Source organism: Myodes glareolus, chromosome 25, assembly GCF_982192425.1.
Source record: "Myodes glareolus chromosome 25, mMyoGla1.1, whole genome shotgun sequence".
Classification (NCBI taxonomy): Eukaryota; Metazoa; Chordata; class Mammalia; order Rodentia; family Cricetidae; genus Myodes; species Myodes glareolus.
In genome coordinates this window covers 13,947,273-13,972,012 of record NC_142050.1, presented here as the reverse complement: position 1 = coordinate 13,972,012, position 24,740 = coordinate 13,947,273, and the positions used below count along the sequence as shown (strand labels likewise).

Below are 24,740 nucleotides of genomic sequence, written 5' to 3'. Positions count from 1 at the left end.
ATAAAGAAGTTGCTTTCAGCCAATGACTTAACAGAATATAGCCAGGTTAAATAGTTCCTTAAAATTAAAACAAATTCCTTAGGTAAATAAATGAAATCAATCTACTGAAAAAGCAAATACTAGTGGATTGCTCATAACTACATCCAGTGCTTGTGAGGTTGAGGCGGGGGACTGGTGTGAAGCTGAAGTCACTGACGGTTATGTAGTAAAGGACAAGTCAGCCTTGGTTACTGTATGAAATCTTATCTCGAAGAAAGAAAACAGAGACAGAAGGATGGAGAAAGGAGATAGGAGGAAAGAAAGAAGAAAAAAGACAAGGAAGGGAGAGAAAGAATGGAGGGAATGAAAGAAGAAAGAGCAGAAAAAAAGAAGTTTATTTTACATTTCTTTCAAAAGAACACTGTATTTTGATAACATAGAGTAGCAATGACTTCTGGATAAAATATTCCATACAGTTCTCACTTTATAAGTGGGTATGAACTTTGTGATCTACATAGAAAGAACGAGAAAAGAAGACTAGGAAATTTTTCATGATGAGCTATAAAAGGATAAATAAATTATTCAGGGTTTGCATTATCATTAAAATCATTTAAATATAAAGCAACTAACATATTAATCAGATATACAAAGAATCTTAAAGCACAATAAAGAATTCATTTTTTTTAATTTGAAAATGTTCAGGATAATACAGGTCCAGTTTGGAAAAACATCACGTTTAAGAATAGACTGAATGTCTAAGTGTCAACTATTGCAATTAGTCTTGACGGCCATAGGATTCAACAAAACACTACATACCAAAATTCTTAAATATATTGAAACACTTTTCACATTTGCCTATTTTTCTTTTGAATTATACAAGATGCCTTAAGGAATGGCTTGCCTGGAGTAGAGAGCTGGAGAAAAGTCCTACATGTATAAGTATGGAAATTAAATTCTGGTATTCACGAGTGCTCTCTACTATGGAAATACATTTCAAATGCACTAACATTTTCATTGCAAATCATAGCAGGGTATATTGAGCATCAGACAAACCTATTGATTAAACAGTCTTACAGGATAACCAGTCAGATATTCTAACAATCATTAGTAGGCTTACATATCAACAGATGCTCTTCTTCATCCTATGACACAAGCACAAGCCAACATTGGGTACAAGGAAATATTAAGGTTCCCATTATATTTTACATAACAAGAAGGCAGCTGTACATTAGCATTGTATTTAAAGCAACATCTTAAATTGAGTAAATCGCACTAGACAGGAGATTCACTTGCTTTTTTTTTTCAAAGAGTATTTAAAATAATAATTTAATTTTAAGATAGGCTTACTCTCAAAGGAAAAACATTGGAGATGTTCTCATTCTTCATGTGAATAAAAAAAAAGCCAAAAATAACAACAACAACAAAAATCTCAGATGTCCTGAAAATCTAGGTTGGCTAAAGGCTTCCTAAAATGCATTGATTTTAACAGTCTGATACTCATCTGGACCTGAGACTAAACCAAACACACTTTCAAGAGCAAACAATGAATTAGTCAATGAATTCAAATTTTAAATCTGAAGAGAAAAAAAAATCTCCATGGGAGGATGTGTGCAAAAGCAAACACTTTCTTTCGTGAGAGCAGACTCTTTCACTCTATAGGTAGTCTCGTCCCAGATATATTTCTTTATACCTTTAGTATCTTTGTAACCTGACACATTGGCATAATTTAACACGAAATTGGAACACTGATCTCTGGTGATGGTGTTGGACATCTGACCTCCTCCTGTAGTGGATCCAAGATACACATGCTCGTGAAACACAAGACTATGGCTACAAGCCAACCAAAATAAATAGATTCCCCAGCAGCCTCTCCATAAAGAACAAAATCTTTCAAATATAAGTGAGCTTTGGAAAAACCCCAAATCAGAAAACTGGGTTTCTTTTTTTTTTTTTTTAATCTTAAAAAAAAAGAAAGAAAACGAAGAAAAAAAAAACCTCATTTACATGATAGTTGTTAAAAAGTGTTCTACATTTTTGGTAAAATATAGTTATGTTAAGGTATTATGTTTTCATTAAAATTTATAACACTTAAATTATGTGTAGCAAAGTGCATATTTGCATTAGTTACGATTTTGTAGCTTTCAGAAATCTGTGTTACTGAAATGTGCAATGAAGGCACATTCTTTTCACTTGTTCAGAACCATAGACAGTTCAGGTCACCCACCTTCAACTTTCCTTAAAAGTAACTCATCCTAAGGCATCTGCAATGCCACATCCTCCTTCAAGTCTGCCTCCGTAACCTGTCCTTGGCTTCTGTTTGTTCCTATGACTTCTTTTCTTTCTGGTCTGGAAGCCACCATGCCTTGTGACCTGCTTCATTGTTTACTGCTCGCCTCCTGCCCTCCTCCACTACCCTGCATGCTGCTCCGAGTGAGAGCAGAATGATCTTCTCAGTGCCTTCTGGGTAGAATATTGGTGGTGGAAAGCACACAGAGGAGGCCAACATGAAGAGTCCCACATCTGTTGACGGCTCTGCCCAATATGTGTACTTCCTTAGAAAAATGAATGTTCACTTTTAACCTCTAATAGGTAAATGACAAAGATAAGTGATCTGGTTTAAATACCTACTGAGCAAAGAGTTGTGAGAATGATCAGGAGAAACAGATATGTCAGCAAAAAGAAGACATACAACATTGCTGGGTGGGTGTGTCGAGATGTCTTCCAATTATTATCGTCTATGGAGAAGCTTCAAAACCAGTTAGTCAAGACTTCACATATTAAACCACACAGATCTAGTGAACGAGAAAGAATTTCAGCGATTACTTAAACATCACCAGTTAGCAGTGCAAACACTGATTGCTTCATGAGACTCTTACCAAGTGCTTTTTTTTTCTCCCCTACAAGGAATATTGTAAAATTGTCTCCAGTTTTAACACAAAAGATACATCTTTATGAAGGAAAACAGATGCCACAGCATTCCATACAGATCTCTAGACAGTCTGATGATTCACAACAGGCATCCATGATGCCACAGTCCATGTCGCAAGGACAGTTGCAGTCATCACCCATCTCGTCGCCACAGCAACAGCAGCAGGCTTCGGAGGTGCAGACGCCACAGGAAGCTTGTCCCAGGACAATATTGCAGAGGGTCAGGAATTCACAGAACAAGCACGCCAGGATACAGTGGACGCAACAGTCTTCAGTCACAGGCCAGAGGAGAGCATCCAGAGGAGAAAGAAGAGACACAAAATACATATGTCAGCCAGAGCCTGGGAAAAAAACTGGTCCAAGTCACGGCTCAAACAATCTCCAGCCCTAGACTTCTGTTACGGATCGTGAGCTAGATGTACAAGGACTCAAACTAAATTCCAGACGAGTGACCTCTAGATGTAGACACTGGGCTAGAAAAACAATCTACGGTTTGTGTGCATGTCTGGGCATGTGTGTTGGATTACCACTCTGACCCACTGTGACATGGCTCTTGGTCCCCAGTATCACTTTTCTGTCCCTTATCAATTGTTCCCACAACCTACTGCTCTCAGTAACATTCAGCTGAAATAAATTTCTTAAGTAGAAAGTTTATTCCTTTGTACTACACATAGGCTTCAAAATTGGGAAAAAATAGGAAATATTATAAATATTAATCATTAATTTAGTACTAAAGCAAGAGTCATTAAATCATGATTCACATGCTTTCTTTTCCAATCAACTCACTTTCTTTTTCCTTTTTTTTCTTTTTCTTGTTACAAAAACATTTGAAGAGAAACATTGAAACTCTCTAGTTGGGTCCAACTATAATTACTAGTTTTAAGTACTTCTCACAAGAGAGAGAGAAAACATCAAAGATAACAAAGTGACTTTATCACTTCCTCTGGTGGCAAAGTAGTTCAATCTCTACCATTTCTCGATGCTTTGCTACATAACATTGCATTTCAGAAACTGGCAGGAAAAACAAAACAAAATGAACAAACAAAAAAATTCAGGCATCTATTTATTATACATACTGCAAAACGTTTTCTTTAAAAATTTGGGACAAATGGGAAGATTAACTGTTGGGAATGCATATGTTTCAATTCTTTGACACATGTAATAGAACCGTATGACTAATATTTGAGTCTTCTGCCCCAAATCAGGGATAGCTATACTTTTTTTTACAGTATACATTTTGGGTTATCTTCTGTATTTTTTGTTGATTAGTTTATATACATATTTTGTACAATGTAAGTTGTACTATACTGGGGATTAAACCCACAACTTCATGATTGCTGCGCAAGTGCTCTACCACTGGGCTACACCAGAGATCCTCAACAGAGATTCAGCCAATTGTATGAGACCGAAAGGATACAGGGACTCCCCAGACACAGAAAGGTTGCTGAGCGGTTGACTATGCTGTCATAGGGAAAACCGCTCCTCACTCTGCAAGGTGTTTTTCTGCAAGTAGCTATGGCCTGACAGAACTATTCCATCACTAGTGCTACAAGTGTTTCTGCTAAGGAGAAGCCAGTGGGAACACTTCACTTCCATGGATCTGTCACTAACATCCCATCAGCACTTCCCTAGACCCTGCAACATGTCAGTGTCTCTGCAGTGGAGACTTTAGATGGCACCTGAAAAAAAGGTTGAAACACAGAGTTCTTTTCCATGAACCAAATGTCTTGCAGGAAAATGGGTCAGGACACTCAGAAGGTGAACTCCAGAGATGGATGTGGCATTGGAGACTAACAACATACCCCTTCCCCTTTTCAAACTTTAAAATGCCAAACCCACTCCCACATACAAAGCTCAGACAGAAAATGAAAATAGAGTAGAATTCTGAGAATTTAGATCTCACCCATCTTCCCCTACCATGATTGTTTTGTAGCATCCAAACATTTCAAAAAAACTTTTTTTTTGTTCCAAAACATTTAAAGAAAAATACCCAGTGTGAACGTTTTGAGTCTGAAGTCCGTATAGCTCCTGCCGGATAGAGCATCTTCGGGTGGGTTCCTCCCCCAGTTCCACCTGGACATCCCCCCCCCCCAGTTTCCAATTGATAGTTCTCTGTTCATTTCAGATGTTCATCATCTGTTCAGGATGATGTTATCATTATGATTTGTGTAATATTAGAGAAGTTATAGAGAACTACTTTATCACTAAGAAAATAGAGCTGAGAGCTCCATGTGATGGTGACTGCCTATAATCCCACGTCTGTCAGGGAGGATCATGAGTTAAAGGACAGTTCTTGCCGCACCACAGAAAACTGCTTCAAGAGTGCTTCACTGTCAGTATTTCAGCCCTCCTCAGTGACTCAAACAATTACCTACACTGATCAATTTCAACAACATTTCATTGAGAATTTAATTTTTTTGTTACACAGAATGCTTAAGTTTCAAGAATGAGAAAGAAAATTTATAAACAGTATACGTTTCATTGAGTAGTCCTAAATACTAGCACACTGCTTGAACGTATAGATCTCTTATTTATGAATCATAGAATAAGTCACACATAGCACTATTTCTGTGTGATAAATCTATCAAATACAAAGAAGAAAAGCGTGTTTGTTCCATTGAACATTATAACTAGAGAGTTATGCCAAACATGATGAGGACCATGCCTGGAACCCTAGTAGTTAGGAGACTGCGATAGGCTGGTGGCAATGGGTTCTGGGCCAGAATGGCTTATAGAATGAAGCCCATTCTCAAGCAGAAAGCAAAATGAAACAAAGGAAAACCACTTAGCTCTGAAAAAAAATGGCTATACTATTGACCTGTGCATATTCTGTCAGAATCGACATCATCCTGCGGAAACTCTAAGGAGCAGCATGTTTATCTCAAAGCGCTTGAGACACATCCACCTTGACTTGTTTGGCACATTTTCCTGTTGTGTGTCAACCTATTCATTTAACACCCATCAGATTTACTGATGCAAATCTGTAAATATTTTGTTTGTTCCTGTAGCTCTGCTTGACTAAACATCGCTTTTGGAGAAAACTGCATGCAAGTTCCTCAAAAGACATTCCATACTAAATAAGGAGCTGTAGAATATTGGGGTATGGCATTGCATATATTAAACAGTGTGGGAAATGTATTGAAAAATAATTTTCCCATAAGCAATTGTTCCATTGTTTATTACCACTAAAAAAGCAAGGGATCATCTACATTTTTATTAATTGTTAAAATGGTCTCACTTTACCCTATGACAAATGGTTGAGTCTGACATAGTTTCCCCAAAGAGGTTTGTTCTAATAGAGACTGTTTTCATTTCTGCTGGCTATTCAAGCTTCTTCTTCATGGAAACACATTTTCAGTGAGTTCATGGTGTTTCTCACTTTGGCAGTTTTTTTCTTATTGGTCAGTATACATGTTTTATATATTCAAACTACAAGCCCATTGTGAAATGAGATTGACTTCTCAGGGTATTTTAGCTTTGGCTAAAATAAAGCAACAAAACGGACAGCTGACCTAATCTTTAGACTTTGCGAGTTTGGGGTGATGGGAGCAAATGCCAAGCGAATCTCAGAGTAGTTAGCCATACAGAAGGACATGGTCAAGGAGGTAATCAGACAAAATGAGAAAGTAAAGAACAGACAGGCGAATAGGAATCAGGACCAAGATTTGGGAGAGGAATGAAATGATAAGTTTCAGTGTTTCTGTTTGACCGAAGCCCAGTGAGTGTATGGGCAACAGCAACACAAATTGGATGTGTGCTTTTGTCTCGTCCTCCTCCTCCTCCTCCTCTTCCTCCTCCTCCTCCTCCTCCTCCTCTTCTTCTTCTTCTTCTTCTTCTTCTTCTTGCTTCTCCTCCTCCTCCTCCTCCTCCTCTTCTTCTTCTTCCTCCTCCTCCTCCCCCTCCTCCTCCTCCTCCTCCTCCTCCTCCTCCTCTTCTTCTTCTTCTTCTTCTTCTTCTTCTTCTTCTTCTCCTTCTTCTTCTTCCGTCTCCTCTTCCTCCTCTTCTTTGTCTTCTTTTAAGGGGGGAGTGATCCCAAGGGTCAGGGCAGACCTGGGAGGACTGTGAAGTAAATATGACTGGGGTGCATGATGTGAAACAGATGGAAGAGAGTGGGTATCTTACAGATGATGCCTCACTTAGAGAAATGAATCTGCAAGTCTAAAACTATGGAAATTCATGTCCACTTATTGAACGAGAGCTGAGACATTTTGAAAGAACTGCCAGGGGAAGATAAGACAGACACCTCAGAAGATGAAGTTATTTACAGGAAAATTTCAATTCACAAAAACGTATCATCACCTGAAAGACTTGAATCCTACATAGTTTACTAGAGAGCCATCAGAACTAAGAAAATAAGCTAAAACAAAATGCCGCAAGCTCTTTGGATAGCTCGACACCACAAACGAAGAAAGCCAGGCACTCAAGAGCACCTAGGGAAGCCACAAACCAAAACTTGTAATGATTACAGAGATATCAGATAAAACATCTACACAAGTGCCTTCATCTTCTGCTGTCCATGAAGAAATGGAAAAATGGATCCCTAAATTTTATCACATCAAGTACATAGTCATATTTATTACTCGCTGAAAGTTTCGGCTTTCCGGAATTACGTCCCAGTATAATGGGAAAGCTCAGACACTAAAACAAACTGTTACTATCAGTTTCTATAGGAGCCAGGCCACACAAGATATTAACATGGTGGGGATTTATGAAGCAAAAATGGATTGTAAGAATTAGCATTCCAGTGTGGTAGAACATGCCAGAAAGCACCATACTTGAGAGGTAGCGGCAGAAAGATCAGGGGTTCCAGAGCAATCTTGGTTTTAGGAGAAAAATAATTTCAAACAACAAACAAAATCAACAAGAAAAGAGGGAGAAAATGTCAGATGAGGCAACATATATTATAATGCCAAGGTAGTAGTGTAATGAATTTGAGGCCAGCCTGGGTCACATGGAGTGGATCTATTTGGAAGAACAAAATAGATAGAGATAGATAGATAGATAGATAGATAGATAGATAGATAGATAGATAGATAGGTAGAAAGAAAGAATTCGGGAAGATGAATAGAGAAACAAAGTTTAAAAAAGATGAGGTCTCTGTCTACATGTGGTTCACTGTCAAAAAAAAAAAACTCCTTTTCCCTGAATCCTTGAGGTTTTCAGTTTTTATGGTTTTATTCAGTCATGATTTGCAGGTTTTGCCAAAACTGTTTAACCTTTAAGAAGCCAACTGGGTTCTGGGAAGTTTGCCTATCCTAAACTGGGCCAAGCAAGAATTGCGCAATTCAGTGTACGGAGAGAAGAACTCAGCGGAAGACTGGCAGTTACTGTAAATTTAGCAAAAACAAAGGAACACAGCAGCAGCCAAGGCACTAAGAAGAAAGCACAAAAGGAGACCTTTAGCAGGACTTCTGAGTTAAAAGGCATCAGCAAATAAAACCAAAACATACTGCCGCAAATCACCGCAGTATGTTCCCAAGCCAAGGGCACACTACTGGCAAACCTGTGTTACCTTACCCATCTGCAGGGCTTACAGCCCCACACTATCCCTAAGGTAACAACCAAAACCATAAACAGTCCCTTAGCTACTGGAGGGAATTGTCTGTGACTGATCTCAGGAGTTCTGTTTTGTTGAAAATGAAACTGAAAGCTCTGTTTGGGAGAACAGCCACTTTATAACGAAAGTATCTCAGGTTGATTTATCTGATCAGTATGTGACCAAATACACTGGGAAAAACTGGGATCAGAGAGGCAGTTTGTTAGAGCAAACAGTTGATCAAGAGCCATCAAAAAAATAATTTGGTTAATAAACTAAGGTCTACTTTAGACAAGTCTTTTTCTTTTTTTTTCATTTTGTCCTCATAAGATGTATGGTAGGTACTCTTAATTTCTTGGAACAAAGACACCCAGCTGCAGAAATGGAATACAGGAACTGGCAGAAAGCAGAGAGTTCTCAGAATCACCCACAACCCATTTTTGAGTGAAGGAAGGTTTGTATATGCGCCTTATCTTGATTAATAAAGTTTCCTGTGACTTTAAGGGCTTGAAAATACTTTCCTTTCTGGGTAACCGACATGTAGGTAAGCGAGATGCTGAGAAACGAGGGGCCTCAGCAGTTTGCAAGCCAAGGAGGAAATGTCACCTGAAGAGCAAGACAGGGTTAGTGATGGAGAAAACTGCTTTGAGATCAGGCCTGACTCTAGTTGTACCATCTAGAGTTTCCCCATCCACCTGCTGAGTGGTGATGCAAACCACACAGGAGCCGGCCTCTGACGGACAGAAGGCATTCCTGCTCCCAGATATTGCATCACCATTCCCAGATACTGCATCACCGTTCCCAGATATTACACCCCTGTGTTTGTTGTTTCCTAATAGAGAAAGCAGGCTGGAAGGAGGTTTGAGGGATCCCAAGTCACAGCCACGATGGTTGAGTGTCTAGCCTTGGCAAAAATACAGCTGGTAGGGCCCAGACACAAACATCTCCAGGGAGTTCTGGTTTTCAAGTGGGGGGGGGGGGGTATGTGGGTGGGGCATATTTACAAACTCTTTACAGTAGCTCAGCTGTAAGCAAAAGCCTGACTCAAGACCAGGGCTGTGCAGGATCCTTGGCCGCCAGCCCTAGAGTGACCACCTGCCTGAGCGAGCAGGCCTGGCCTGCACCGCCTACACAGAGCCCTCTGGCACATGGCTGTCCCTAGGGCTCTGGGCCACGGCTAAAAAACAGAGGCAACATTTTCCTAATGGAGAGGAAAGTGAGCTAGGTCAGGAGGTTTCTATAAAGAAAGTTAGAGGCGAGTTATATTTTCCATGCAGAGAGACTTTGGGGGAAATGAACAATGGTCTTTATTATCGTCCTTCCCCTAAACAAATTCAGAAGACTATTAGAGAAAGGACCAGTGTGTCCTCTTGCACCCCACCAAGGGACTCCTCAAAAACGTCCCTACCCCATATCCAAATACTGGGACTCACCGGGTTTAATGCAGGGGTTACTGCAGGTTACAGGCAGATATCCCGGCTCTGTAATGTTTTTTACTCTCTGGTCCTTATTCTCTGCCCTGCACTGTACACAGCTAAGGCAGTAGGCATTTCAAACTCTCTGGGATTTGATCCAGCACTTGGTCTCCACTACAGCACTAGTTCAAGAAGTCTGTCTAAAGAGAGGGTTTACAGTCTAGGAAGCTAGCGTTCGGATCAGAGGAATTACTGTTCAATAGAAGTTTAACACAGAAAGCCGAAGAGTGATGAAGCTCCAGGTCTTAGCTACGTGTCTTTAAGAATTACTACATTTTCCCCAGGCTATGGCAATTCAGCCTTTAATCTCAGCACTCGGGAGGCAGAGGCTTAGCCTGAGCTACAAAGTGAGTTCCAGGCCAGCTAGAGCTGTTACACAGAGACACCCTGTCTCAAAAAAACCCACCAAAAATAAAAGAAATCACATTTATTTTAAATTATTTATTGCGTGTATATGATGTGTATGGAATGCAGGCTCTTGCTTGCCACAGTATGCATGGAAGTCAGAGAACAACTTACTGTAATCATTCTCTCCTTTTACTATGTGGGTCCTGGGGGTTGAACTCAGGTTACCTGGCTTGGAGCAACCACATTTACCTCCTGAGCCACCTTACTGGGTCAGAGGAACTTGCCTAACACATTTTACACATAAAGTTAAATCAGTACCTGAGCAGAGAGTGGCTAAAAGCCTATGTTTACTGAATTAACAGGTCGGCAGTCGCCAGCAGTGACAGCTGCTGCTGGTGGCCGTGGCGGTGGATGTTGTGATTCAAGAAATGGCGTGCGAGACAAAGACGCCAGGCAACGGAGTTCACAGAGTTCACGTGGAGGGGGTTTTATTAAGGGAAAGGAAACGTTAAAAGGGGAAGGGAAAGGGGAGACAAGCCTCTGAGGACAGGTGTATCAGAGAGAGAGAGAGAGAGAGAGAGAGAGAGAGAGAGAGAGAGAGAGAGAGAGAGAAAACAAAAAGAGATGGGAGTTGGGCAAGAGCCACCTTTTAAAAAGGACCACAGTGAGTGTGCATGGGAAGTACTACAGGCTGCCCTGTCAGGACCCCAAGGACAGCCCAGCGCAGATGCCTGATTCTAACAGTGGGGACAGTGGTGGGGGCAATGGCAGTGGCGGTGATGGCGGCAGAATATTGAATCTACGAAGACTGCAACTCTCCTCCTATGTCCAGCCAGTCTCAGTACTGCTATACCAACATGGGGCCATTTCCCTCAACGCCAAGGAGGCTTGGGGAAAAGTCTGCTCATAGTTCAGACACAAAAGCAGAGAAAGTACCAAAAAGTAATTCCAAGAGACAGACACTGAAGAAGAGGGAAGCAACACGCTAGCCAAAAAATTAGTAATCTGTGTCTGGCTGCAGCAGAAGATTTAAAAATAATAGTCTAGTTTTCCATATTTCAATCATTATCTATTTCCCTCAGAAGCTGGAAAGCAGGGAGGAAGGGGAATATTATGCTTTGTCTGAATGCACTTGGTGCTATTCCTAAGTTGGCCAGCTGAAATATAACTAATGTAAGACTGAGCGTAAATTTTGGATATGAAAATCTATACTACTTTATTTAATTGCAAAAAAAAAAAAAGCATTTGAAAGGCTGGTTAAAGAGTTCAGAAGTGAAAGGTACTTGCCACCAAGTTCGACTCCCAGGACCCTGTGGTAGGAGAACTGACTCTTAAAGGCTGTCTTCTCCTTTACATATCACAACAAACAGGAGCACACACACACAACAAACAAATATAAATATAAATTAATAAGTCATTGCTTTCCTTGAAAGGGCAATGTCGAACCATCTTCTCAAGGTGCCTCTTCTGGATAGGGCAAACCAAATGAGAGTAAGTTCTCTAGTTTTAATGAAAATAAGTATTTGAAAAAAAAATGACGGAAACGTTCTTTCCAGATGACGACTTTAATATTTTCCCCAATTTGATTTTCCAAACTGCATTTATTTCACAGCTAAAATTTTGGCTTGCCTCTTGCTACTTATATCTTTGGTTTAAGAACTGTGCAAGGCATATTTTTGAAAGCAAAGCAGTTTTTCCAGGGGCAGAAGGCACACAATAATGTACCCATTACACCATAACTGTGAAGTGAGGGCCACAGGGGAATAAAAGTAAATTAACACACAAGCCAGTCAGTGAAAGTCGTGTATTACAAAGACCCATGATTTGGCCAGCTTGCTTATGTCCCAAGTCCCCACGGCAGATGGAAGGGCACCGGCAGGACAAGAGAAGGCTTGGGTCACTCAGACTAAAGATTTCACAGGACACGGATCAGGCACACTTCTCTAGGCACTAGCCTGGTCAGGGCTCAACAGGAATACAAAGGGCACCTTTGCCATCCAAATAACATAAATATCCCAACAAGGCTACTGCTGCAGCCTGGTCCTCTCCTGCAGAGGCACTACAGCTTGTCAGCATGAGTACTTATGTCCTACAGGCAGGAGATGACTGGTCTAGGGAGAGCCCAGGATGTGTTCCCTAGCCTTGACAGAAGGGACGGGCCCCAACCAAAGAATCACAGCAGTCTAACACACACACTAAGAAGATGAAGAGACGAGCAGAGTGAGAAGCTAGCATGGGATAAGACACCAAAGCCCGATTCAAAGCGGGCGCGGGAGGTAAATCGTATTATTTATGGAACTAATTTGTAAATCAAGCATAGTAGCTAGTCTTTCCGCATCACCCTGCCTCACCCCGTCTCATCTGTTAATGTGATGTGATGTTTTTTCAAAGGCACAATCATCAGTCTCTGATGAACAAGTCAGCATGACACGAAGATTATAAGGGGTACATATCTCCATCTGAATTTAGTACCCCAACCATTCTGAAGCCAAAATAACCTACAGGCGTGTTTGCAAGTGTCCTAAATGTGGCAGAAGCTTTGGGACCGGGCCTCCTAAACAAGACCTATTGTAGTTGCGTCGATTGCTCTAAATTGTGGAAGACAAGATAGAAACCCTCTCAGTGAGCTGCCTCTCAGTCCCCTCCACACTCCATTCCTGCCAGCCCCCAACTGAGCCTTCCCTGGGTCACAGCTCATTTCTTGCTACTGCCCTTCAGACAACAAAAGGAAATGCTGTACGTTTCCAGCTGAAGGCTGCTTGTGTTTGTTTGAACGAGACTTTCAGCAAACAGGAAGAAACATACTTGGGGGCACACAGACAAAAGGCCCTCGGTGAGTGATCATCCTGTCCTCCCCGAGTGGCACAGCTGGGAAATGCCACGCTATTTAGAAGACTGTGACCCTAGGAAGCTAAGGCGGGCTCTCCAGTGTGGCTGCCTCACTAATGCATTAAGAACCCTTCGGCAACTCAGGTGACTCTGTATTGGTGGGCAGGCATACAGTGGAGGGCTAAGATCGGCCAAGCACTTCTGAGGAGCTACGGTCTCAGCACCAGGACATCTATTAGAACATCTGCAACCTAGTTCTTCTCTTGGCCTTCTAGGGCCATTGTTATGCTTACTGCAATATTCAATTCTCTTTTTTAAAAGGATTTATTTTAAATTTATTTACATACATATATGTATGTATACATATATATATATATATATATATATATATATAGAGAGAGAGAGAGAGAGAGAGAGAGAAAAGAGGACAACAAGAATGAGAGAGAAAGAGAGAGAGAGAGAGAGAGAGAGAGAGAGAGAGGACAGAGAGAGAGAATATACCTCAAGTGTGCAGGTACTCAGGAAGTCCATAAGAGTGCCAGTTCCCCCAGGGCTAGACTGACAGATGGATGGCAGCCACCTGATGTAGGTGCTGAGAACTAAACTCAGTTCCCCTGCAAGAGCAGCAAGTTCATAACCTTTGAACTATATTTTTAACCAGTCTCCAATATTATTTCTCTCTCTCTCTCTCTCTCTCTCTCTCTCTCTGTGTGTGTGTGTGTGTGTGTGTGTGTGTGTGTGTGTGTGCGCGTGTGTGCCTGTGTAGGTACACAAGTGTGTAGCTGTTGGATGACCTGTGTATAAGTCCACAAACATGCAGCTGTGGGTGCCCATGAGTGCAAACAGAAGCCAGAGTGGGGCATCAGTGTGATATCACGCTCCACTTTCTCCCCTCACACTGAGCTTGGAGCTCAGAGTTTCCCGAGCTGCTCAGGTTGGTCCGGAAGCACCAGCGAGCATCTTACCCCACCCCTTGAACCGCTGTGCGACAGGTTTCTGCATTCACCACTCGGGGCTTGCAGGGGTGTTAGTGACTCAAACTCAAGTCTCGTGTTCGTTCAGCAAGCACTCATCCTTGTCCCCAGAACACTTTTACCCACTAATCTCTGTCCCTGCTCTTACTCAAAGAGTTCAAGCTGAATGGAAAGCTAACTAATGCTGAATACTATCAGACCACATTTCAGATGAACCTGAGGACGGGAAGGCACAATGTGCACGGACCGTGATGTACCAGAGTCTTCAGGCAGAGAGCATAGGCTTCGTAAAAATATTGGACCAAGGCCAACATATAAACTATGTTCTTTTGTTCACAGAAGACATACACATCAGGTAGTACTAGCCAGAGAAGACTTTTGAGACTGGCAAGATAGTAAAAAAATATGAAAACAAAACAAAAAAAACCAAACAAACAGAAAAACTGAATGACAAAATATCGTCACCATTCCTTCTCAGCAGAGGAAACCAGAAACAAGGCCTTGATGGTTAAATTCAACAAAACTTACTGAGAACTGGGTTGTGAGGCAGACAGGGCTCTAAGTCCACAGACAAACCTCAGGAACACGATGTTAGAGAGAACATAGTGCCAATCGAATACGAGAGCTGCTACGATTCAGATGAGGCCGGAGCAGTAGGGAGCTCTGGCAAAGCAGGCTGCCATGCTGTTGATACACTGGCCTTCCTAGGAAAATGGCTGGAAGTCGTTTACAAATGCATCTCCGTTAAGTGCAAGATTGTATAAAATAGTTGTCTTGATTATCCTTAAAGGAGAAACGAATAGAAGATTTACTGTCAGTTCAGATTTGCAAGAGCTTCACAGGATGAGAGCTATGAGCACAGGGTTGACGGAGAAAGCCAGAGATTCATGAGTTATGCCCTGAAGAAGGACAGGCTAACTGAGACAAAAACAAGGAAAGTGTGCTGCATTCAGCAGGAAAGTTAAACAAAGGACTACGGAAAGGATGCCGTTCTGCAAATGGTATCATGGATCAGTTTTGTCTGAGGGAGGTTAATTAGGAAGAGACCCTTCAGTTTTCTATGTCAGAACCAACGAATCACACAGAACACATAGTCACAATTACAGGATCAGTGGGTCAAACAGGTGACTTTAAAGCGATGTGAGGCATTAGAATGACAGACCTTGACACAACACTGCTCGAGGAAACAAAGAAAAGAGAACAGTTCTATATCACTTCCTGGCCTCTGGAGCCATTTACCAAGGAGGAACTCTAGATGTGGTATAAAACTGATTTGCAGTATGACATGGCATCGACATGAGACATGTTATATCTGAAGATACTCAAATGGGGATACTCAAGAGGAGCTGATGCCTGACCTGGAGCCTGGGGTGGGGTGGGGGGTAAAGAGCTGCAGGGAGTGGGAGGGGTGCAGCTTGGGGGTGGGGGTGAACAGCTGTAGGGAGTGGGAGGGGGTGCAGCCTGGGGGTGGGGGTGAACAGCTGTAGGGAGTGGGAGGGGGTGCAGCCTGGGGGGTGGGGGTGAACAGCTGTAGGGAGTGGGAGGGGGTGCATCCTGGGGGGGGATGAAGAGCTGTAGGGAGTGGAAGGGGCTGCCACTTCATAGTTAACAACTTTCTGCAATTCCCAGGGAAAAAAAAATAGGACTGCAAGAGAAGATTGAAGACAGAAAAAGTGTTTGAGAGGAGAGCTGAGCTAGCAGAGATCAGAAGGAGCTGAGGAACAATGTCCACTTCATCTGGCATGGCTGTTCAGGTCCTGAAGCTAGAATAGCTGTGATCATACATATAAAACTCTCATGAGAGTAAACCCACTGACATCCCCTTGAGGAGAGAAGTGTATGAGGCAGTTCTGGTGGGCCGTGAACAGTTAATATCTGGGAGGGGGCCACCTAGAAGTTGCCCATAATCCGCACTGGAGGTCCTGCAAGCCACCCCAATGAAACTCACTGTTCACCAAGGTAACTTGAATGAAATCATTTCTTTCATCTGTCATAATACCCTATCTGGAATGAACAGACATTTGTTTAGGTCTCCCCAGGGAAACTCACACAATAGGAGTTAACAAAGAATGAAAACCTGGGGAAGGGAGGTACCATGAAAGGACGAGAAAGAAAAAAAATGTTTGAAGAGGTCTGTCAGGTACCTCTTCAGGCCAGAGAAATTCCAGGGATAGGCTAGGAATGCAAGTGAAGAGCTGAGAGGTAGGGAGTGACTGAAAGGGACAAAGAAGAGGTCACAAATGTAAGAAATCTGTCTACCACAGAGAACCAGAAGTAGAAAAGCAAAAGAATGAGCAATTTAGAAAAGATCACAACACATGCTCACATGCACGCACACACACACACAACATACACACACACATGCATGCACGCATACATAACATACATGCTCACATGCATGCACACAACATATACACACATGCACAACACACACATGCTCACATGCATGCACATACACATAATACACGACACACATGCTTGAAGGCGCACACACACACATTTCTAACACACACACACAAACATACACACACATTTCTAGGCAGAGACATATGTGGAAAACCCTTCACTGACAGGAAGTGCCCTGCCACAGGGAGATAGGCAACACCTCCTTTGAAGTAGAGGTGACAGGGTGAGGATGAGGTTCCGGTGAGCCTGGAGGGGATACAGAGTAGAGAGACTTTGAGGAAAAGCTGGTGGCCGTTTCTGTCCTTGTAAAGGGACAGAATGAGATAGCCCCTGTGCAAAAGGAGAGCAGTCAGGTGTGCTTGTCTCGCTAGCACCGATAGGAACGCTGTACTCCAAGGAACAAGTACTGGAAAATGATGTGTTAGATGAGTTTGGGTCACACACCCTCTGCCGAGAGACTCTAAAAATCCTCTTCAGATTGAGGACCACATGAGGATGGGGAGTGTAATTTTAAGGCCATCAAGACTTCTTCAGTAGTGTTACTCCCAGGAATGCTCAGAAGGTGAAAGTACAGTACGGATTACTGGTCCAGAATGTAGGTATGCCAGGTAATGCAGAGTCACAAGGAAAATTGGAGTTTCACTATTGTGAATAGGGAACACGAAGCATGTAGGAGGACAGTGATAAGTAGGTAGGTAGGTAGACGTGGGTATGACTGACAGGTAGGTGATAGATCACACAGTGATGATGACAGACACATGGCAGGCATATGGATGATGAACGATATTTGATACATAGATAATGATGATCAATAAATGTTGTACAAATAGCTGATAGACTTTTATATTCATAGATAATTGGGCTTCAGATTTATATGTTTAGGATTTCGTTCTTAATTTTATTAAAGTGCATATGTCTGTCTTTGTACTAGTGTATTTATAGGAGCTACAGATGGTTGAAGTTACCCAACATGGGTACTGGGATTTGAACTCCTGCCTTCTGCAAAAACAAAGAGCACTCTTTCTTTTCTTTTCTTTCCCTTTCTTTCTTCCTTTCTTCCTTTCTTTCTTCCTTCCTTCCTTCCTTCCTTCCTTCCTTCCTTCCTTTCTTTCTTTCTTTCTTTCTTTCTTTCTTTCTTTCTCTCTTTCTTTCTCTCTTTCTTTCTTCCTTTCTTTTGACAGATTTCTCAGTCTTAACCCTGGCTGTCCTGAAGCTGGCTTTGTAGAGCAGGCTGGCCTCAAACTCACGGAGATCCGCCTGCTTCTGCTTCCCGAGTGTGAGGATTAAAGGTGCGAATCACTGCCTGGCTAGAAAGTGTTCTTAATGACGAAATCACTCCTCCTGCCTTCAGATGTATTTCTAAAAGCGTCTCTCTTTGTTTTTCTTTTTTAAGCAACATAGAAAAAGATGCACTTGATTAAAAAATAGATTGGGACTCCCCCTTTAGAGTGTGGTACACAGGCAGGCTGACCTTTGGTAAGTACCCATGACTCAATGTCCTGTGTTACTGTGTTACAGTAACACAATGTTACTGTGTGGCCTACAGTAACGTTGGCTTGTAAGTTTCCCCGGAATATCTTTGCCAAGTCACAGACACCGGCCCCCAGGAGAATCTACCTAGGCTACTGAAACACTCTCGCTAAAACCGCCACTTTTTTTTTTGTCGCTCCAAATGCAATTTCCGCATCACTCACTGAGCATAATTATTAGAAAAAAAATAAACTTCAACTTCTTGCGTCAAGTTTAAATGATGCTATGCTGTGGGGATATTATTCCCCGGGAGGTCCACTTGCTCTAGACTGATTTCCCCAGAGAAGCCACAGAAGAAACGTAGGCAGGCTTAATATGTCTCTGGAAAACCGTGCGTTAATCCAGCTTACTCTTTTCTTTCAATTACCTTCACATTTCCCCAAACTCTTGATGTCTCAGTCTTCTAAGCAACAACTACGATTCGCTTGTCTGTTTTTCTTCTCCTTCCAACTCGGGAGCAGGCTTAGCTTCCTCAAGCAAGTTGTTTTCTAAGTATTCTGCCCCGCTCCTCTGATTGCCTCCCACATCCGCGTGATGAGCTGCAGCTGATCACCTTCTCGCTGTCCCTTCAGTGAACTCTACAAGAGGAAGGGACACCAATACCAACTCTCCGTGCTCTGCAGGCACCCGAGGCCACACTCACTACACATCAGTTGGAAATCACACGTGAAGGTTGGCCTAACGGCCCTGAAATAAATGCATCGTCAGATTGTGGTTGACTCAAAGTTTTTCCTCTGTTTTCTCTTGTACTTACCTATAGAGATTTAAACAATGAGAACTCAAAACATATCATATAAAAGTCACATACTCAATTTCTCCCTTCTGTCATTGCTGAGTATATTTTAGTGAAAATATGGTTTGGAAATAGAAGCATTGAAATAAGACTTAGAAATTTACTGTGTACTCTAGCTTTTTGTTTTGTCTTCTTGTTTGTTTGGTTCTTTGTTTTCTTTTTAGACAAGGTTTCTCTCTGGTATAGCCTTGGCCGTTCTGGAACTTGCTTTGTTGACCAAACTGGGTTTAGAGATTCATCTGCCTCTACCTTCTGAGAGCTGGGACTAAAGGCGTGTGCCACTACTGCCTGGCTACTGTTGATTTTTTTAAGATGACCATCTACATATGCCAAATAATATCACTTCAATTTACTGGGAATCTCCGCAAAAGCTATTTGAAAAGTATTTTTTCCTGCAGTGTAAAAAAAATTAAGTTAATATAAATTTGAAATACATGCATGTTATAAAACAAATTATTTTTATTACATGGAATGATTAGGACATTAAGGGAATAAGAGTAAGCAATACTCTTATTGTATATTGTAACAATATACAATAAGAGTATATTGTTTCTTTTTTTATTTTTTTTAATGTGCCATGGCTAAAAACTTAAATATATGAAATAAGCACACAGAATTTAAGAGATAATCAATGATGTCAAATCACGTATACTATTAAAAGTTAAGGTAGAGTAAATGTGTTTCTTTGTAAGTATTCTAGGAAGATCTGACAGCAGTCAGATGGCTTCTGTAATTCCAGAGTAATTAATATAAGTAACATCTACAATCATTGAGAATACACACTGATTGTGCCTAAAAGGATGCTTCAAGAAAGGTTTGAAGGAAAAGACTCACAGCAATGGAGACAGTGGGATGAAAACAAGTAGAAACCTAGCTGAATACCAACCAGCATGAATCTCTTCACTTGCAGACTGAAGATATATTGTGCTCACTGCCACAGATTCCTGTCATCATGGCTTCTGTTCTCAAGAAATGGTCATTTTATTGTAACGATCTGAAATCTGATATGTATTCATACACACACACACACACACACACACACACGACAACACAGTACTCTGCTATGAATTACCTCACCTCTCACTCACCCAGCCTCAACATTATGCAGCATTATTGACCCTACCCTTGAACTGCGAACCAAAATCAACTCTTCCTTAGTTGCTTTTGTCATGTATTTTGCCACAGCAATAAGAAGAGGAACAGAAATACCCACCCACCAAAGACCTCCATGAGTAAATCTCATTCATCTTATTGAACTTTTAGAAACATGTGACATGTAAACACTCATTCCAATTTAAAACACTTCCTTCATTTGATTTCCCAGATCAATTCTCTCTATTTCTTTTTTATGAATGCCTACTCACCTGTACTTTCCCCCAGTTTTTTCGTTTGCTATTCTCTATACAATGAAATAGTGGCTCAGGGTTCTGTTCTCTCTCTCTCTCTCTCTCTCTCTCTCTCTCTCTCTCTCTCTCTCTTTGGATTTTTGAGACAGGGTTTCACTACCAACCGGTTTTAGGGTTCTGTTCTTGAGATATTTCTGCACTTTCTTTCTTGGCCATAGTTCTTAACCCCCATATTAGAATTATATGGAAAATGTCCAAAGGATGCTGGCTCCTTGGACACACTCTATTCCCAGTGAATCACGGCAAAGCCAGCACTTAGACTTTATTTCCTGTTCACCTCATCCTGGACTCTGATGACTCATCCATTATATACACTACACTCTCAGGTCCCATAGAAAATATCTCAGACTGCAGGCTCCAGCTCCCCATCATGCCAAACATTGAGAAGCAACCGTCATAGAAATTACAGCAGTCCACATCCAACAAAAATCAAAGCTGCCCTTACCCTAAGAACCAAGTGTTTTCTATCTCCAGTATCACACATTAAAGGCAACACCATTCTTCCTTTGACCAAAGTGCTGGGAGTCATCCTTCATCCTCCCATTTCTTCTGCTGAAAGAGTGTTCTTCACCGAAGTGTATTCTACGATCAGTGCATATCCATAGCAACAACATCTCATGACCTCCAGCAATGACACACCGATGCTAAACCATCACTCATCCTCTGAACCATGGCAAGGGCTCTTACAAAGAGCACTCATTTGGATGTTTTGTAACCCATTCTCAGCAAATAAGATAAGGTAATTTTTAAGAGCACTAAATCAGATCATATCAGCACAATTTCCTCAATATTGCAGCAGGGATTCTGTTTCAAAATTAAAACCTGCCACCATGGTTCATTAAGCCCTATGATCAGTTCAGTTCTTAGAAATATTTGATTTTTAAATAAGATATCTGCTTAGATCTAATCTCTTTAGTTACGTCAAGAATACGACAAGCGCTAACAAGATTTTATTGCCTGTCTTTAAATCTTAGAAAAGAATAAATTTTATCAGATTCTCAAATTAATTCATTAAACCAAATATGATCAGTTACTCTGTAAGACACAATCACAATTAATCACAATTCATAATGATAGTTTAAATATCAATCTTTTCAAGTCTATGATATGATACTAATTGGATGAAGAGTAGATCATACTAAAACACACCTTTGCTTTCATTGTATAACAGTTTCTCAAAAATGAAAACACCCACACTTCCAGAAAGATACTAAAACTCAGGAAATACACGGTAGCTTACGGAAGTCTCTGAAATTGACCAGATTCACTAGGGCCCTCTTTCCCAATATATATAAACTGTAGGGATGGCTGAGAAACATTCTCAGACAAGCTGAACTGCCTGGAAGTAGCTGGAAAGGCAAAGACCAACCTAAATTGCCTGGAAAAGACACTAAGCTTTTGAACTGTTTATGCATTGTGGAATATGCTCTAGGCTTCCATCTTTTGTGAGCTGTCACCCATGCTGGGATGGGCTTTGTTGCTGCAGCTGGTTTTGAAGTATTTGGGCTCCTATAAGAAATCCTTCATACATATACCTATAAGTAACCTCAATGAAACTTATTGGCTCACTCACTAAGTGGAACTTTGGTGGCACGCACACTTCAGGTTGTCATTATTTCTTACCTGGGGTGAGTAATATTTGTTCACATCTCCCCAGGAGTAGCACTTTACAACATTCTTAAACATATAGTACAATCAACATATTGTGTTCAATTTGTCTGAACGACACAGTGGTTTCCTGACTCATCTTTCCTGCACATGCGCTCCAAAGCTGCAATCATTTGTTCAGCACTTCAAGCCTTGCTTTATTGTTAACTGTGCTTTGTGTAAAACTTGTGATTAAATTCAACCCAGGGCCTTGTGAACATCAGTTACAAGCCGCTATCAAGTCCCATGGAGCTGTGGACCAAGACACAAAAGTCAGAAATGTGAGAATCACGATTATGACTCTTTCAACGCCTTCCATTCAAATGGCATTGGTAGTCTTACAATAGAAAGATCAGGAATGGGGCCGTGAGAAGAGGGGCGTTTTAGTTAAAGCAAACCTTCCCACCATGTCATTCCATAGAAGTTACTCAGAAGTCTTCTAAGATTAACCAAGTAAGTTTACATCACACACAGAGGTCAGTGACTCATTAAATGCTTCCCTGGTTGCTCGGTTCTCTTGCTTTGATAGTGTTTGTGTATTCATTTGGTCTAGTGTGATTAACTCAAGGCCTAAACGCCAAGGAAACTATGTACTGGTTTGTGAACAATGCTTGCTAATTACCTTCGTGAATCTTCAACCTTTTTCTCTCTCATGGATCTTTTCCATCCAAATGTAAACGCACTCAAATCTTTCCCATCTTGAAACAAAATAATATAAACCTGAGAAAAATAGCTGTCTGGTTCTGTACTTCAGCCTGGTCTATGTTTTTTATTTCTTTCTATTTCTATTTTTTTTTAACAAGGGTTCTACTGATGATTTCCTTATACCATTGATCCACACCATTCTGGCTACTACATGAAAATGGTTGTTAGAAGAGCATTAAATAATATCCAAGCTACTACATCCAATAGGAATATTTCAGAGTTAACCTTACTTTATTTGCCAACAAAACTTGGTACAACTGGGAATGGTCCCCTTCAGGTTCTTAGGTCCTTTTTTCCCTATACTCCTGACAATAGGCTATCAAGTTCCTTTGTCTTCTTGCCTTTCTTATTTCCTCCACTTAAGTGATCTTTCAATTCTCGCTGACTCTGAATCCTTCCACTGTACCCTGTCAGTGTGTCGTTACTCAGACTTACTTTCCATATGATTTTGTTTCTGGAGAAAAGTACAACATTGCTGTGTGTTTGTCTCCAATGGCTCCAACACTTACACTTCTATGGCACCAAACTGGCCAGCCTCCAGGGACCTGAGCCATTCTGATTCAGGCACCTGACCTTCACTTAGAAATCTCTACCTAGAGAACGAACTGAGCACAGGTTCAAATACCTGCCCCGTGAGAACCAATATCGATAAGCATGCTTAGTTCTAAACTTTCCCCCAAGCCTCATGAATGTGTTTCCAAATGTGCTTTGGAACTTTCCACTTGAATTATTTCAGACTGACCAGATATAAGACCAATCACAATCAGCTGCCAACTACATTCAGCTATTCCTCTTGATTTTGTGATTTCTAGTCATTTCCTCAATGACTGGAACTGGGGAAGTAATGGCAGCGCAGCTTAGAATGAGCAAGTGACTTCCGCTCATTTTCAACTTAGAATTATCCATGCACCAAGACTGCTCCATATATCAGGAACCCATGTGATGACCTCCATGGCTTCTTTTGTCTAGACACAGCATTACTTGGGCTTTAAAGCAAATCTTCTTCTACACTTGCCTACTGTGACTATAGCATACATATTGGTCTCAAAGCAAAAAAGTAACACACACACACACACACACACAAACACCCTACAGTTCCTAACACTGTATAAAGTTTATACTAAAAAGCACAGTGTGCAAATAGGGCCATAGGTTTCCTCTGCTTTTTCCATTTCGCTTGGCTCTGAATGCTCTCTGCTCCCAAGCACCCCACCCCTAAAGCTTCCTGGCTGATCTATCTGTATCTTCATTGTTTGATTTCCTCCCCACCCATCTCCTGAGTGGATGCTGTGCTCATTTAAATAGTAGAGCAGTTGCCTGAGACAAACTGACTACAAAACCAAAAGCCAGAAATTCCGATGATAGCGTTCACACACAGCTGACAGCTCTTCACATCATTCCAGATAGCCTGCAAAGATGCTGATTCTTATAACAAAGGATTGGTGGAGGGATTCTGAGAATTGAGGCATGTTTTCAATATCTTTATGTTGGCGTGTGTGTGTGTGTGTGTATGTGTGTGTGTGTGGTGTGATTTCGGGTTTCAGAACTTTGTGAAATCATTTCTATTTTTCCTATTTTGACCTTTACAGAAATACTTATTGTAAAGTTTTCAATAATTGTTATAATTTCTTAAACATTTAAATATTTCAAGTAAATTTAAAAGAAAAACGATGACTTGCCTTGTACTACACATGTATACGCATGCGCATGCATACACACACACACACACACACACACACACACACACAGTACTTGTTATTCCCCTTAGTGTACTGAATGGGCAGTAAAACTGGTTAAACTTCTAGTCTCCAAAGCACTGGTCAATACTGTCCCGGAACGCACAATCTAAACCACGTACCCTGACATGCAATGGAAAACGCCATGCCTCAGAAAACAGAACACAACCAAGCAAAACGTCATCCAGGCAAATTGAGGAACGCCATGGCATATCTTTTCCAAGTCATAGAAAATCTGTCTCTGGACACTCTGACTGTAGCACTGTGTAGAGATCATAAAACCCCATTATTATCCATGCATACTGAGACACTGGTCTGCTACGCCTACAGTCGTAGGCAATGCCTTCTATATAGGAGAAAAATAGTGGTGGCTTTAAAGGGTTATAAAACTTAGAATGAGGAACTTAATCTCAATTTTGATACTTTATTCCAGGTTTTAAATTTTGGA

The 24,740-nt window shown here is 41.3% G+C and overlaps 1 protein-coding gene across 1 annotated transcript in view; it reads right to left on the bottom strand.

The window, feature by feature from the left end:
• Nucleotides 1–647: 647 nt before the first annotated feature.
• Nucleotides 648–24,740, bottom strand: part of Mdfic (MyoD family inhibitor domain containing) — an 83,265-nt gene continuing 59,172 nt past the window's right edge. The window contains exon 5 of the mRNA XM_048448981.3: nucleotides 648–3,176. Coding sequence (XP_048304938.3) covers nucleotides 2,929–3,176 — 248 coding nt within the window. The 3' untranslated portion in view covers nucleotides 648–2,928. The remainder of the gene's footprint in view (nucleotides 3,177–24,740) is intronic.